The sequence below is a fragment of the Plasmodium knowlesi genome (genome assembly GCF_000006355.2).
Source record: "Plasmodium knowlesi strain H genome assembly, chromosome: 8".
NCBI lineage: Eukaryota > Apicomplexa > Aconoidasida > Haemosporida > Plasmodiidae > Plasmodium > Plasmodium knowlesi.
Genome location: NC_011909.2, coordinates 970640 through 986420, shown reverse-complemented (window position 1 = coordinate 986420; position 15781 = coordinate 970640). Strand labels below are relative to the sequence as shown.

Here is a 15781-nt window from a genome sequence, read left to right as displayed (position 1 = left end):
GAAGGGGTAAGGAAAGAAGGTTTTAGGGGGGGTTAAGCAAAGAGTATTTATAGGGGGGAAAAGGAAAGTGTGTTTAGGGGTAAGGAAAGAGTGTTTAGGGGGGGGTAAGGAAAGAGTGTTTAGGGGGGGGTAAGGAAAGAGTGTTTAGGGGGGGGTAAGGAAAGAGTGTTTAGGGGGGGGTAAGGAAAGAGTACTTAGGGGGGTGGACAAGGAAAGAGTGTTTAGGGGGGGGAAGGAAAGAAGGTTTAGGGGGAAGGAAGAAAGGTTTGGGGGGAAGGAAATAAGTTTTAGGGGTAAGGAAAGAAGGTTTATGGGGGAAGGAGAAAGAAGGTTTAGGGGGCAGGAAGGAAAGAATGTTTATGGGTGGAGGAAAGGAAAAGGAAGGTTTAGGGGGAAGGAAGGTGTGTTCAAGGGGGGGGTGAATGAAAGAGTGTTTAGGTGGGGAGAAGGAAAGTTTAGGGGGAAGGGAGGAAGGTTCTTTCCTCGACTTTTTAGCACAACAATAATATATGGCCTGGTGTTTAGATGCATTACGGGAAGATTCTTTACTTTCTCTTTCTTTTTCAAGAATAAAAATAAAAAGGAATGAAAACGATGTACTAACTAAGTCATGGGTTAGCGGGACAACGCAGAAAAAATAGAGCGTGAGTTTGCGTAGAGGACAGAGCACAACTCGATTGGGCATATAACCCCTTCGAAAGTGGAATCAGCTCAAATCAAATTTCCACCTCGGTAGCTATGCTAATGTGATCGCTGGGATTTATGGGAGACAACACCCCCCCATACTTCTCGAACTTCTCCTTGCTTATACCCTTCAGTACCCGTCTCACCTTAAGCCCCGGTGACAAAAATATATAATCCAAAACGTCAATAAAGTTATTATTCCAGTTGGTGTAAGCAATGTCCCCCTTCTTATATGCAGAATATAATGGCAAGAACTTTTTCCTATCCAAATGGGGACCAATAATTTGATTATTATTATTATGCTCACTTTTTGCAAAGTCAAATAATGTTGGATATTTATTCAAATCGTCATATTCCTTTTTAAAAAGTTTGGAGTTTATCCAAAGGTGAGAATTTGAATCAATGTCCTTTCCTTCTAGGAAGGAAAAAACTTCTGACTCGAAATTTGTATTGAAATCTCCACTTAGCACTACATATACCGCTGTCCCGTATTTCTGCTCATACACTTTTTTCAGTGTTTCCAAAATGTGCAGTAGGCTATACGACTGTAATGCTCTAATATGACTAGCCAAACTGTGGAAATAAAAATGTGTGTTTGCTACCAAAAATACATTTCTGCTGCTCCTATGTGTGTAAATGCCAACCTGAAAAACAGTTTTAATTTCTCTGATAATTTCTTCAAGGTCATTGCTTAAGTTGATAAAGGCATCATATACGTCCTTCAACTCCGGAATTTTCACCACTTGGTTAAATTCATAATTTTTATATTCAATTAGGGAAAATTTCTTTTTATTAACAAATAAGGAGCACCCGTCATTTCCATGACTGCTCTTTGGCTTGTATGAGGAATAAAAGTCGTTATGTAGGTACACAGAGAAGAGGTTGGAATGCAAATGTTCACTCACTTCCTGTAGGCAAATAATATCATAATCGTAACTGATATCATGAATTAATAAATGGGATCTGTAATTCGTCTTCAAATAACAGGGGTCTATATTTTTAAACATATATTCTAGGGCGTACTTGGTGTTTGTATATATAGGTGCAAGAATGTTATACGTCAAAATGCGCAGTATGTTACCGTTACAAGGTTCATCTTCCTTTAGCACCTTCTCAAAATGGAGGTATCTTTCTCCTTTCCTTTTTAGTTCCTCCTCATATTCGTTAGACAGTACTTCTATTTCATTCGTCACGTAGAAGAAGAAGGGCTTTTCCTTATTATATATAACGAGGTGAAGTTTTTCATTCTTGTCTTCCTTCCTAGGTTTGTAAAACAAATCCTGCGACAGGATCACCTTCTTATCGTGCGCATAGGTCCAGTAGTGTACATACGAATGAAGATCATCCATGGGTGCACCCACGGGGATTATGGGGTGCCCGGTATACACATCCATGGATACATAAATTTGTTTCAGGTCGTACAACCCTTTGAATACTTCTACTTTGTGCTTATTAATAAGGATGTAACTCAATTTGTCCACCACATTAATCAGGAGAGAGCTGTCCTCTACCAATTTATTTTCCTTGTCATAAAGTTGGATGTCATTTGTTGGGACATCCTCCGTGGGCTGTTCCATACTTTGGTTGCAGCTCTTACTTGGCCGCTTCTTCCTTTTTCTGTTCGACTTTTTCATATTTAAAATTAGCCTATTTATCAAGGAATTTACCGTCTCGTCCTTTTTCCTTAACAATTTGAATTCCCTAAAATGGAAGTACAACTCTATGCTATATTCGTCACTTTCCGTTTCGTTTATTTTGAGGTAGCTGCAATTTTTTCCTATCTCCTTCAGTTCCTCAACGGTGAAAGGCTTTCTGCTTTCTTCACCGTGATTGTTTTCTTCACACACATCTTCGTTCTTTTTTACTTGCATTGACACGCCTGGCGATTTATTTAAATTCGGCGAGATATCCGAGTGTGCATCGGCCTCCCCCTTCTGCTTACTTCCGCTTATTACCGCGGTATCGGCCGCGGACGCACTTTCCCCCGAGGCGCACATTTTCAGTTGGAGCAAGTGTTTTCTGCTACGAGACGCGTGCTCAATGGGGAAGCTGACAAAGTAACGTTTACCACTGGAATGATTACCCCTGGAATGATTACCACTGGAGTGATTACCACTGGAGTGATTACCACTGGAGTGATTACCACTGGAGTGATTACCACTGGAGTGATTACCACTTGGGTTGTCCCCAAAGCGAGCAGAACCAATCTTACTGCCGACGTTTCCCCAGCTGCACTTCCCTATAACCTTCCTTGAGCCTTCTGAAAGGACGTTTCCCTTTCCTCCCGCCCTTTGGAGATGATGAAAAAACAATCTCGATCTGTTCGGAAAACCGCCAAAAGGCTTTGGCAACAGAAAGAAGACGGGAAATTTTCTTTTCCCCGTACATGCAGTGATTTCTCGTTTTACGTGATACCCGCTTTTCTCCCTCTGTTGTATTCTTGTTAGTCTTGCATTTGGAACAAATTTCACGATTGACACATTGCACGATAAGCATGCTGCCACGCCTTTTCTGCTGGGCAAATGGAAAGATATGGCCAATGCTGCTAGGCACATAAGTAAAGTATGCCTTCTCATCTATAAACGTGTGTTCAACAATGGTTGTTCTCCCTTTTTTTTTTTTTTTTTTAATTTGTAGATTCCTTCATTTTTTTGCCGCTTTGCTTGTCCTCCTTATGTATTTATCTGCGCGAATATACATAGTATTCCCCGCGTTGTGTGCTTATAAAAAGCGAGGCAGGCATTTCATTTGGGGGAGTCCCTTCAAAGAAGGGAGTTATTCTTTTTCACTATTTAGAAAGAGGGAATCAGCAATATTTTCTGTTGAATTGCTATGAAAAATATAAATGCCCCCCCCATTTTGTGCATTTTCTTTTTTCTCTTATTATATTTCAACCTTGTAGGAGCTGCAAAACGCAAACGTCATTGCTACGCTATTTTATTTATTTCTCTTTTTTTTCATTCCTTTTCCGCCTTTTTTTGGAAAACCGATTTGTTAAAAAAAAAATTGTGAACAGATTTTCGAGGAAAAAAAAAAAAAAAAAAAAAAAAAAAAACTGACCTGTTCAGGTAATGCTCTACCCAACTAGCCATTTGAGGGAAAGGCATATGCACAAAATTCGAGTGGCGCAATTGATCAGTAAGAGGAGAAAGAGCAGGAAAAGAGAAGCAATCGCGACGAAAATTGCAAATCCTAATGGAGAATGTAATGGAACATGTTATGGAGTACATAGCATCATTCTTCGTGTGACGGTAAGGAATCAATGAACACATCAATAAATCAACTTTGCGAGCAAGCTCAATAACGTCGCCATCGTACATATAGGAACTGACGGTAAGAGTAACTCTGGGAAGCGAGGACACATTTGGCGGGGAAGAAATGTAAATATAAAAAGAGAAAGCGCCACTCCTTGGAAGATTTGAAGTGGGAAATCGTCAAATTTCAGTACCCTCATAACGTTGCAAGGTACGGAAGCAACGACTATTACAACGTCTACCCCTCTCGCTACCACGACCGGTGCACAATGTCAACGTTCGCTAGACGAAGGATAATTCAAGATTTAAACAAAATCAACAAGGATCAGAACAAAAGCTTTGAGGCCGCCCCATTCGCTGACAACATTATGTGTTGCCATGCGATTATTAGGGGCCCTGAAGATACCATATGGGAGTGCGGCATTTTCCACTTAATCATTAACTTCTCAGAAGAGTACCCCGTAAGTCCTCCCAAAGTAAAATTCCTGTCAAAATTATTTCACCCAAATATATACACCGATGGAAATATTTGTCTGGACATTCTGCAAAACCAGTGGAGCCCCATGTACGATATAACTTCTTTGCTGACGTCTATTCAGTCTTTGCTGAATGACCCGAACACGTCTTCCCCCGCGAATCCGGAGGCAGCTCGAATTTTTATTAACGATAGGAATATGTACAATAAGAGAGTGCTGGTAAGACGAGGCGCTACGCCAGAGTGCAAAAGAGTATACTTTTATTTGTTATCGCTTTTTTTTTTTTTATCCATATGACACTGCTACTCTATGTGAATTACATTTTTTTTTTTTTTCTTTTCCCCTGAAGATGTGTGTGGAGGATAGCTGGGAAATACCCAAATTTAACATGAACATCTTGAGTTAGGAAAGCGGCATCGAAGAGGTAGCGGTGACCTGGAGGGAATGATAACATTACGTGAGAAGGAGAAGAAGAACTGGACATGTCCGATTGAGTTACCCCGCGAATTAGTTTGCCAGTGGAAGTGCCCCTTAGATGGTCTTCCCAAGGAGGACCCCTTTCATATCATACAAAATTTTAAATGAAGAAATGAACGTTGTATCTCACACGCAACCAAGTCACCTTCTTGATGCATGTGGATTGCGCGAGTTTCTCTCTAAATGCAGAGTTCATTTGTCAGCCAATGTGTCAGTTTTCCCACCGAATATAAATCTTTCTATGGTGACCAAAGAATTCTTCTTATTTGCAACACAGTACGTTTGAATCTTCTGAACAAGAAGATGGAGAGAAAAAAAAAAAAATATATATTTTTAAGAAGCACGCGCACAATTTTCTCCTTCTCCAACCAGGTTAAGAAAAATCCCTTAGGTCGCCAAGAGATATACAGAATGCACTTAAGAATTTCCCTTTCTGTTTTCTCATGTATGGTGCAATTATCTTATGGAGGTTTTCCATGACTTAACGGTTCACTCCATTCAGAGACACGTAAGTGCAAATGCACATCCAATGATAAGACGCAGCATACGGGTACCCATCACCCCAAAGGAAAATAAACATATTACGGATAAACGGCATCTTGACGAAGAATCTTGCATGGCAATCGCCTATTTTTTTTTTTTTTCTGTAAAATTTATGAATAGTCAACGGTATTGAATTCTCACTGAAGCATTCGTTCTGCACAACAATGTTTGAGAAAAAGAAAAGGAGGGGACACGTACTTCCATTGAGTGATCAAAATGATTATACGTTTGTGTATGCCCCAAGGGGGAACGCGCACTTAAGTTCCCATAAGGGAGCTGCATATAAAAAGGATAAAAAGAAAACAAGGAGTGATTTGTAGAAAAGGCCTAAATGTGCAATGTACAATGATTAACACAAAGTGAAGCATAGGAAAAAAAAAAAAATTTTCCTTCAAATGAACGCACAGATGGGTGCATGTGCGTAAGTTCCCAGGTGGAACCACGGCACGCACACACACACAGAAGGGGGAAAAAAAAAAAAAAAAAAATTTACATACGTGGATACCTACATTTCTGCTTGTGCGCATTTCATGTAGGCCTCCAAATGACAGGAAAAATGAACAAAAAAGGGGGGGGGAAGGAAAGAGGCAGGACGAACGAAACAATGGGAAAGACTTGTCTAGCATAAGGGATCTGGACTCATCGCATAGAGTGCGTTGAATTATATATGTGCAAAAGGTTAAGAAAAAAAAAAAAAAAAAAAAAAAAAAAAACATCAAATTTGGCATATTTGATGAAGGCCTCCGTTTTAGTATATTTGAGCAATGCTTTCAGTGTTAACCAATTTTGGCTATACTTTTTTTTTTTTTTTTTTGTAAACTTTAACACTTAAACATTTAGTTTTTACGTATTTATTTTTTAAGTTACATCCCACTTAATTTGCCTATCCCGCCCGAGGGCTTCGTGCGCATGGGCATACGTAAGAGTTTGACGCCTCGACTGATCTCCACTTTGTGCCGTTATAGTAACTTATGGCCCCACATGCCCATACAGCTTTGTATTCATGTGCCGACCGGTTGGACGGGTGGGGGCCACTAAAGGGAAACGAAAAGTAATCGTGTCTGTGGACAGCAGGAAAATGGATATACATGCGTACCACTAAGGAGGAAATCCCTCAGTATATCAATTTATTTTCTATTTTTTTTTTTTGTGTCCTTATATAATGTGCTGCATGTGGGCCCCTTTCTTTCTAAAGCAGCGAAGAGCACCACTTCTCCCTTAAGCAGATGCTTGTCTGCACAGATCCGATCGCACAAAATAATTTATCACTTCAAATAATGGTCATTATAAAAAGATTCGCTAGCCTGCAATTTCCCGGTTAGCAATTTGAAGATATCCAGGAAGTACACCATCTAGGAGGAGAACCTCCCTTGGCATTAACTCGACGGCCCCACTCAGGACGGCCCCGTGCTGTTAAATACGTGTATCAGTCCACGTGTGCGACGCATGCTCGTATAAGTGGAACTGACTGTGTAGAGATAAACAGCTACTTCTCTATTCCTGTCGAGGAAACATACCCCTCCTCCCCCTAACCCTTACCCACCCCCCATACACACACACACACACACATGTGTGTGTGCAGATGCACTAGCCAAAAGAGGCTTATAATAAACGCTTTTGTATTATCAAAAGGGTGAAGGATAAAAAAAAAAAAAATACAATGAGCGGGGAGCTCCCCTCCAATGTAATTACGAAGATTCACGATGGAGAAGGCGGTAAAAGCTTGGAGGAAATATACGTCAATTATAAAAAGTTGAAAAAGCTGAACGGGTTGAATGTGGCGAACGAAGCGAACAAGACTAATGCCAGCAACGAGGACATTTCCAGGGGGGATACGATCTTCTATGAAGCGCAGAGTGAGTCGGGCGAAAGGGAGAAGGGAAAAAATGGTGTCGGCCTTCTGCACATCGATATGGAGGAGGAAAGCAATTTAAAAAAAAAAAAAAAAAAAGGCAACGATGGAATCAGCCAAGTGAGCAAGGAAAAATGTCGCGCGGAAGTGTCGAATGCCGAAATTGTTACCAGGATCCCCGCTTCATGTGTGACCAAAGATAACGCAACAGAAAATAAAAAAATAAATGTGTTAACCATTTCACCTGAATTTAATGACGTGAAAAGGAACTTCAGGTTCACACACAGAAATAATTTGCACGTGAAAAAATCCCTAAATGATGTGCCTGTACTAGGCGATAGCAAAAAGGCTTTCCTAAAAAGCAGCCATAATCTGACTAGCGTTCCTTTACTCACCGGGTTTGGTGCTGTTGCTACCATACGCACCGCTCGGGGTGAGGAAAGGTTAAGCGGGAAAAAAAAGTTCAGCCCCAACAGTCAAGCAAACAGCATAATCAGCCATAATGATCGAACTCTAAAAATATTCTGCAACGCGAGGGAAGACGGCGCCAAGAGTAGCAACCCCGCGGGCGGAAATCCAAGCCGCGGCCGACTGCAGCCGGACGGTGGCGGCGTCCACTTGAACGGAAGCGGAGCACGGCCGCCAGCGGCCATCCCCAATGAGAAGAAGCGGGTCCCCAAAAGGAAGGCCGCAACGAGTGTAACTGGCGTTACCAGCTTAATAGGCGCTACGAGGCTCGAAGTCAAAACAAAAAACGGAACCATGGAAAGTAAAGGAAAAAATAGGCTATCAGTGACGAAAAGCCAAGCTAACAAAATCGTAATGGACCACACTAGTGAGTACCCCATAACGTCGAAAAATATCTACGACAGCATTTATATCCCCCAAATTAACATAAAAAATATATTCAGTGCGCATTCTAATAGCGGAGGGGGAACTGTGTGCACGTACAACACTACCACCTGCGCAGATCCCTCCTACAATAGTAACGGAGAAACCAATGCATTAAAACGGGAAGACAGTTCTAATCTAATAAACACACTAAATGCGTACTCCAATGTTAAGGTTGCAGTAAGAATAAAGCCCATATCCGAATCGGAAGAAAATATCGTCTCCATATTTAACAAAAACTACGTTTTAATTGAGAAGGAGAATCAAAAAGAGTGTTATCTACTGTCTCAAAAAAAAAAGCAGGCAACTTACGTGTTCGATGTAGTATTCGATGTTAATGCAACACAGGAAAATGTCTTCTTACACACTGCCAAACCATTAATCCCTCACGTTTTCAAAGGTGTTAATGGAACCGTTTTTGCATATGGAGCGACAGGTTCAGGAAAAACATATACCATGTTAGACGACAAAAACCAGAACGGAATCGTGCAGTTGTCCCTCCTAGAATTATTCACCATCATTAAAGAGAAAAAGTATGAGAAGGTAAAAGTGTTGATGAGTTTTCTGGAGGTATATAACGAAACAATTAGGGACCTACTTGGGAAGGAGAAAAACAAACCTCTGGAGGTGCAAGAAGATGCAGCCGAAGTACGTGTAAGTAATTTATGTGAAGTGCATGTAGAGAGTTATCAACAAGCAATGATACTTATCAATGAAGGAGTGAAAAACAGAAAAATGTCCCCTACCAGGGCGAACAAAGTGTCCAGTAGATCCCATGCCATTCTACAAATATATATTCACAATGAAGTTATGGATAGTAATATGAATGCAATAAATTATAAGGCCAAATTATGCTTCGTTGATTTAGCCGGCTCTGAGAGAGCTAGTGCTACATCCAATAAAGGGGAAAGGTTCAAAGAAGGTTCCTACATTAATCAGTCCCTCCTTGCGCTAGCCAACTGTATCAATTCCCTAGCGTCTAATAAAAACATTCCAAAGGTTAGAGTCAAATATAGGGATAGCAAGTTAACCCACCTCCTAAAAAATTCACTTGAAGGAAACTGCCTTGTCGTAATGATTGCCAACATCAACCCGTCCAGGAAATCATTCCAAGAATCCAATAACACTCTCAAATATGCATTTAGAGCGAGAAATATCAAGCTGTGTGCAACTATACAAACGAATGACAACAAAGAAAGCGACGTGGAGAAAATTTTAAAAAGAAATGACATCTTGCAGAAGGAATACGATTTGCTACTTCACAAGTACGGTACACTGAAGGAGTGTTTCGCCAATTTAAAGGTTCTCTTTCAGCTCTACAAAAATGTTCATCATTGTTACCAGAGGAAGGAGAACGCATCGACCAAAATGTCCATCCTCGGTTTGAAGCAGAATATTTCTGTGTATGAACAGCTCATCCTAATTAAGTCGGAGGAAATTAAAAAGAAAGTTGATTCCCTTCCCTTGGGGGATGATCAAGATGATGTCTTGTTGTTAAATATTTTCGACTCTGTTGTGGATAAAAATTTGGATCATTTTATTCGTTCCAATTCTTCTGCTTTAACTGGGGAGGAGGATCATAGGGGGGAGGCGGGCGGAAATGACAACGTGCGGGACATACCCACTCAGTTGAACCGAAAAGAAGACGTACTTGGTGAGGGGATGACCGACTACCTGAATGGACTACACAATCGAGGGGGCAATGTGAGCGGCACCCTGTTGGGGAAATTACCCACGCCAGATGTACCCACCATGTTCGCCTCCGAAGAAGGCGTAATCCCCGCTGACGGGGTGAAGCAAGGCCAGCACCTGGAGCGCAAGAACCCTGGAAAAAAACAACAGCTGCAGACCTTCCAAGACAATCTCACCGACATGCAAAACAGTATTTTAATGAACACGATTAGCAAAAAAATGGAGAGTTCTTCTCACGTCCCCATAATAAAAACAGATGTTACCGAGTTATTTCTTCAGAGCGGAATCAAAGAAGATCCCTGTCTCCTTCTAAATGAGCAGATGGACAAAAAAATTCTCACCGAGCTGGAACCCCATGGGGTGCTAAATTACAATCAAATTGAACAGAACAGTAATAGGGGACATGGTGTAAACGACACGCAGGAAGATAACGAGGACGCCTCAAACGGGAAAGGAAGCATTTTTAACAAACCGAATACGGTGGAAAATAATCTAATCCATTGTGCGGATGATTGTGCAGAGAATAATGGAGACAACTTTTACGATGTCAAGGGGATGGACAATGCAAAGGCAACTATCTTTACTAATCCGATGGAGGAGAAGAACACTAGCGGTGTAAATAATTTAGGGAGACCGAAACGTGAGGCACAGGGAGGCAGACTGATATCCAACAATGAGGCGGTTCGGAGCAACAAGAGGAAATTTCCGCACGTGGAGGAAAACATAAAGCATGAACACCAGGAAGAAAACTCATCATCGGTTAGAAAAAAAAAAGTTAAAAATGAGAGGAAAATGAGGTAGCTCTGTCTGACCGATCCATACTTCGCTTTGCATCGGATTCTCTGTGCGCTCCGAGTGACGGGCGAACCCCCATATCTTACCATGGAAAGGTAGAAGAAAGAAGCACTCCATGCATACGCAAGTCACTTGGTCTGGTTCGAAATGGATTCATCTCTACATAGTGGAAAATTTTTTCACTCTTGATCACCCCATGGTGATGCAAACTTTGGGCGCGACACGCCCCAATGGGGGCTTTCCCCCGCTGGGCCCATGTCACAACATCTGAGAGGCCAATCCCATAGAGTATGACTGACCTTTACGTTATCCCCCATTTATTCTATCATGAACTGAAGAGAATATTTCAGGACAGATACTACCCCTTAGCGTTCCCTTCTCCTAGTACGATTCCCTAAGTAGTGTGGGAATGGTTCCTCAATTTTATTTATCACGTGGCTACTGCTACTGCTCCTACACCCCACATTGGTGTTATCTCCCTGTAATGACCCCATTACAGCTTTTACCCTTTACAGCTTACAGTTGGACGCCGCAAAAGGAGGCGGGAAAGAACAGTGCAGCCTTCTCCCCCCTTCTATATGTTTATGTTTTGGCGCGTGCTTGTTCTCCATCGCGCGGGGGTTACCCCCACTCTTCAGCAGATTTGTGTTAATATTTACATGAGTGTGATACTCACATAAAATACATACCTACTCATTTTTGGCACATCATATTTTTTCCCTCTCCTCCTTCAAGTGCAGTGGCGTTTCGCCCACTCCTAACTCATATACATATATATATATATATATGCCTACTTATATGCGTATATATGCAATGTTTAGCAGCATATCTACATTCTTTTCTTTTTTTATGTACATTTGGGGGACTAATTTACTCTGCTCTTCAACCCCGTTTATCATTTTTAAGTAAACCAGCTAAGCTAGCGATTTTTTTTTTTTTTTTTTTTTTTTTTTTTTTTTTTTCTTTTTTCCATTTTGAATGCGAAGAAATTCGCTTATTGCAAGATAAGGCAGCAGAGTGATGCGGCATACAGGTATCACATTTTTTCAATTTGCGATAACATGTGAATAAGAACATATACCATTTTTAAGAATATATATTTTTCTCCGGTGAGAGCACTTTGAGGGGAATATCCATTCAGAGCAGTGTATTCCCAATTAGCATGTCACGTACATGTAAATGCATTCGTTTATGCGAATGTACACGTTCATGCTTGGATGAAGGTAACCTGTCTCAAGTGCAACTTTAATTTTTTTTTATTCTCATCAACCACTGAAGAAGCTTCATTTGGATGGTATTCACACAACGTCACACACCTGTTGTTCTTTTCCAGTTTATTCGTATCATTAAAAAAAGAAACAGAAAAATGACTTACATGCTAGAGTGTTCGTGTACATATCTGCAGCTGTGATGGAACGTCGCTGGACAAATGCAAAAGAATTAGCAGCGTCACAGCTTCAGGTGCGCATATCTCATTAGTGGGGGTAGCAAGCAAGGAGGAACAAACGGATAATCAGCAAATTACTGAAAGGCTGCGCAAAAATGGGCATATTTGATAAAATCCGAAGTGTCGAAAAATTGAACGAAGCGGAGCTGAAGAATATTGGAAATGACCAAGCATCGTGGCACGACCAATATAAGGATTCCAGTTACATCTACATAGGTACGCAACCACCCGGCGCGATAGCGAGAGAGGTTTCCTGTTATTTGACCGATGCGTACTTAGGAGCACGATCATATATCTGCTCGTCCGCTTATTACCCTCCCCCTGAACAGGCAACCTGGACAGCAGGCTAACCGAAGGAGACATCGTTATCGTATTTTCTCAGTTTGGCGAACCGATAGACGTTAACCTGGTGCGCGACAAGGAGACAGGTAATTCAACCGAAGCGAAAAAAGATATTTGTGATGATTGCTCACTGTATTATCCCCACGGTGTCCTGGAAGTATCACCATATGTTGCAGAACTTATCTGTGCTTTCTTTCATCTCCCCTCTGTGCGCCCTCCCCCCTCTGCAGGAAAATCCAAGGGATACTGCTTCCTGTCATACGAGGACCAGCGCAGCACAGTGCTAGCGGTGGATAACTTTAATGGATACAAGCTGCTGGACCGGCCTCTAGTGGTTGACCATATTTTAAATTACAGGCTCCCTCAGAAATATGCCAACGACGATGTAACGCTTCAGACATTCACATGCGCATATTATTTGCACGTGTGTACATATGTACATATATGTAGATAGTAACTTATACGTAGTGCCATGCCTTCCATGTACTGCTAGCTCGGCGCGCACCTCATCTATATTCCCCCCATCTGCCTTGCAGGGACAAAGCGAGTACAAACCAAGCGGAGCAGAGGGACAAGGAATCGGTGTGCACAACGTTATCGAAAGCGAAATAAATTTGACCAAAACGTTCGAAAGAATACGGAATAAACAGAGTGAGGAAAAACGGAAGGAACTGATGGATGAAGATGAATTGTGGGCCCTCAACTTTGAAAAATCATTAAACAAAGGGGGTGACAAAGGAGAAAGGCAGAGTGAACATCGGAGGTCCACTTCGTCTGACAACGTTAAAGACAGAAGGAAGAGACGCCATGGAGAGAGATCTGTGTCACCAAAAAGGCATAAACGGAGGGACAGAAAAAATGACGATGATATGACCCACATACGTGACAAGCATAAGTCTCACCGCAGCAAAGGGGGAAAATCCCGGAAACGTCGGCGACGATCACATAATAGCGGAAGCAGCGGGAGTAGCAGCAGGTGTAGCAGCAGGCGTGGTGATAGGAGAAAAGGAAAGAGACGGCATTAAGCAGAGGACGAAAGACATCGCGTAGCGGTGGGATTAACAAAGATTTGTGAAGGGAAGAACGATACGGTATTATCTCTTTGGAGAGGGGTAATCGGAATAAATGTGCGTGCAGGATGAAGCAACAACGAGCCTCTGCACGCAGATGGACGAGTGTTTTGTTCACCCGAAGGGTAAATACCCTCCGCATGTTGAACCATTTCTCTATTTGGAAGTCCCAAAAGTGAAAATATGTATATGTATCCATGATTACATATGCTGTATTTATTTGTGTTCATTGCTTCTTTTTTTTTTTTTAAACACCTGACCTGTTCATAAAATTTTGACAACTTTTTGTGTGCAATTTTTTTTTTTTAATTCTTTTTTTTTTTTCGTACATGGCTAGCTGATTAAGCCTAACTCTTCTGCGATGGTATTAGTGTAACGCCTTTCCCCCTTTTTCAACAAATTTTAATTTAAAAAGGTGTTTAGTAAGGTCAAGGAGGAAAACAACTCTTCCTTAGGTCAAAAGAACAAAATGGGAAAAAAAAATATATATGACTACTCAGGTTAAAATGCAGACTTAAAAAAAAAAAAAAAAAAGATTGCCGCCCGCGCGCGCAGGAGGTAGGCGCTTCCATCGAATCAACCACCGAACGTATAAATGAGCACGTAAGAAATAAGGAAAAGTGGAGTTGCATGTATTTCCTTGTGCACATATGGTTAGGGCATATACTTATGCGCAAAATGTGACTTACATGAGAAAAATATTTCCGTCGCATTAGGCACTGAAAATATTTTTACGAATAAAAGAGGCATTATCCCCTGGCTCCTATTTAAATTTTGCCCCTAGCACTTTACCCTGTTGCGCTCAGCGACTTAATCACAACGGAAGGAAGCTGCTCTATCTGCGTAAATTAATATTATCCCTAGCTTAACAAAATCTGCGCATCGAAAAAAAAAAAAAGAAAACCTCCTGATCTTAATAGTCAAATTCACAGAAGCACGAAAAGGAAAAAGCGAACAAGTTAACAACAAAAAAACAGCAAAAAGGAGAAAACAAAAGAAAAATAAGAGAAAAAAACAATAAAACAAAATGGCGAACACATACGACGAGTTGTACGTGCCCCTCAGCTACTACCTTCTACATAACGAAGGAAATCAAGCAGGCAAGGCTGGAGATCAGCCCGCGAAGAAGCCAGGCAAGAAACCAGTCATCAACAAGTAAGGTGAAAATTGAGCACACTGGGAATAAAGCGGTCGAAGTGGAAAGGCCCACGTATGGGGGACAGCAAGGAAACCGACCTCTATGGCGATCTCCGCATTGTTACGCGACACGCACGCGTAGCTTCACTATCTCCTCCTATTGATGAATGTTTACACACATATGTATATATGCTAGTACCTCTAGTCATGCCGCCTGTTCTCTCCAATTCGGCAGGTCTTCCCTCATTATCGACATAAAGCCTTACGGAGAAGAAACCAACCTGGACGAAGTGTTAAAATTGGTGAAGGGAATCGAAATGGAAGGGCTGACATGGGGAAAGGCGCACAAAAAGATGCCCTTTGCATTTGGCCTCTTCAAGCTACAGGTAATATGAGCTAAAAAAAAAATACACACGTTTAGGTGTTCCCCCTTTGTGCCTCTTCTCTGCGTCATTCAGACCCCCCCACACACGTCAGCATAACCTACTGGCGCGTAAACTCTTGCAGAAGTGGGTCGAACTAATTATATGAACATTGTCGCGTTTGCTATAACCTCCGCATGGTGTTCACCGCATTATGACCATCTGCCCATGCACACCTCACTCCTCCCTCCGCAGGTTTCCTGTGTTATCGTGGACGACTTGATAAACACCGATGAACTGATCGAGATGATAGAGAATGTGGGGTTAAGTGAGGAAGACGTTAAGAAGAAAAAGGAGCTTCAAGAATTGATGGAAGGAGAAGAGTTGGATGAGGAGGTAGAAGGACTCGTTCAGTCTGCCGAAATTATTTCCTTTAACAAATTGTAACTTATTTCACACCTCGTCCCTGCCCCAGTGGACATGGGGCCCGTGCACAAGTGAACACAACGGAGGGCACACATGAGAAAACTTATGTACATACACAAGAGAGGCATTTGCGCACCTGCGTAGATAGAAAGTATCCTGAGCAAAGCACGTCAATAACTTAATTTACCATCCTCTTTCCACAATATGAATCCAAATGGAACGATGGACATTTTACATGTAGGAAATGATTGTGGGAGGTTACCATCCCCATGGGGGGGGTGCGTAGTCTATACATTCGGTGTGCTTCGAAAAAAGAGTATAATGATTTTCCTC

The 15781-nt window shown here is 41.7% G+C and overlaps 5 protein-coding genes across 5 annotated transcripts; 4 read left to right on the top strand and 1 right to left on the bottom strand.

Moving 5' to 3' along the window:
• Positions 1-716: 716 nt before the first annotated feature.
• On the bottom strand, positions 717-3260 carry PKNH_0822000 (CCR4 domain-containing protein 4, putative; the record flags this gene model as incomplete). Its single annotated transcript, XM_002258825.1, has 1 exon — positions 717-3260. One exon carries the CDS (start codon positions 3258-3260, stop codon positions 717-719), a length of 2544 nt encoding a protein of 847 aa, XP_002258861.1.
• Positions 3261-4207: 947 nt separating this feature from the next.
• PKNH_0821900 (ubiquitin-conjugating enzyme E2, putative) lies at positions 4208-4820 on the top strand (the record flags this gene model as incomplete). Its single annotated transcript, XM_002258824.1, has 2 exons — positions 4208-4633; positions 4764-4820. The coding sequence occupies 2 exons, from the start codon at positions 4208-4210 to the stop codon at positions 4818-4820; spliced, it is 483 nt and encodes a 160-aa protein (XP_002258860.1).
• A 2274-nt stretch (positions 4821-7094) lies between these two features.
• Positions 7095-10670, top strand: PKNH_0821800 (kinesin-8, putative; the record flags this gene model as incomplete). Its single annotated transcript, XM_002258823.1, has 1 exon — positions 7095-10670. One exon carries the CDS (start codon positions 7095-7097, stop codon positions 10668-10670), a length of 3576 nt encoding a protein of 1191 aa, XP_002258859.1.
• A 1536-nt stretch (positions 10671-12206) lies between these two features.
• PKNH_0821700 (RNA-binding protein, putative) lies at positions 12207-13478 on the top strand (the record flags this gene model as incomplete). The annotated part of the gene is made up of 4 exons (XM_002258822.1): positions 12207-12327; positions 12441-12539; positions 12684-12838; positions 12990-13478. The coding sequence occupies 4 exons, from the start codon at positions 12207-12209 to the stop codon at positions 13476-13478; spliced, it is 864 nt and encodes a 287-aa protein (XP_002258858.1).
• A 1072-nt stretch (positions 13479-14550) lies between these two features.
• Positions 14551-15469, top strand: PKNH_0821600 (elongation factor 1-delta, putative; the record flags this gene model as incomplete). Its single annotated transcript, XM_002258821.1, has 3 exons — positions 14551-14678; positions 14896-15046; positions 15278-15469. The coding sequence occupies 3 exons, from the start codon at positions 14551-14553 to the stop codon at positions 15467-15469; spliced, it is 471 nt and encodes a 156-aa protein (XP_002258857.1).
• Positions 15470-15781: the final 312 nt, after the last annotated feature.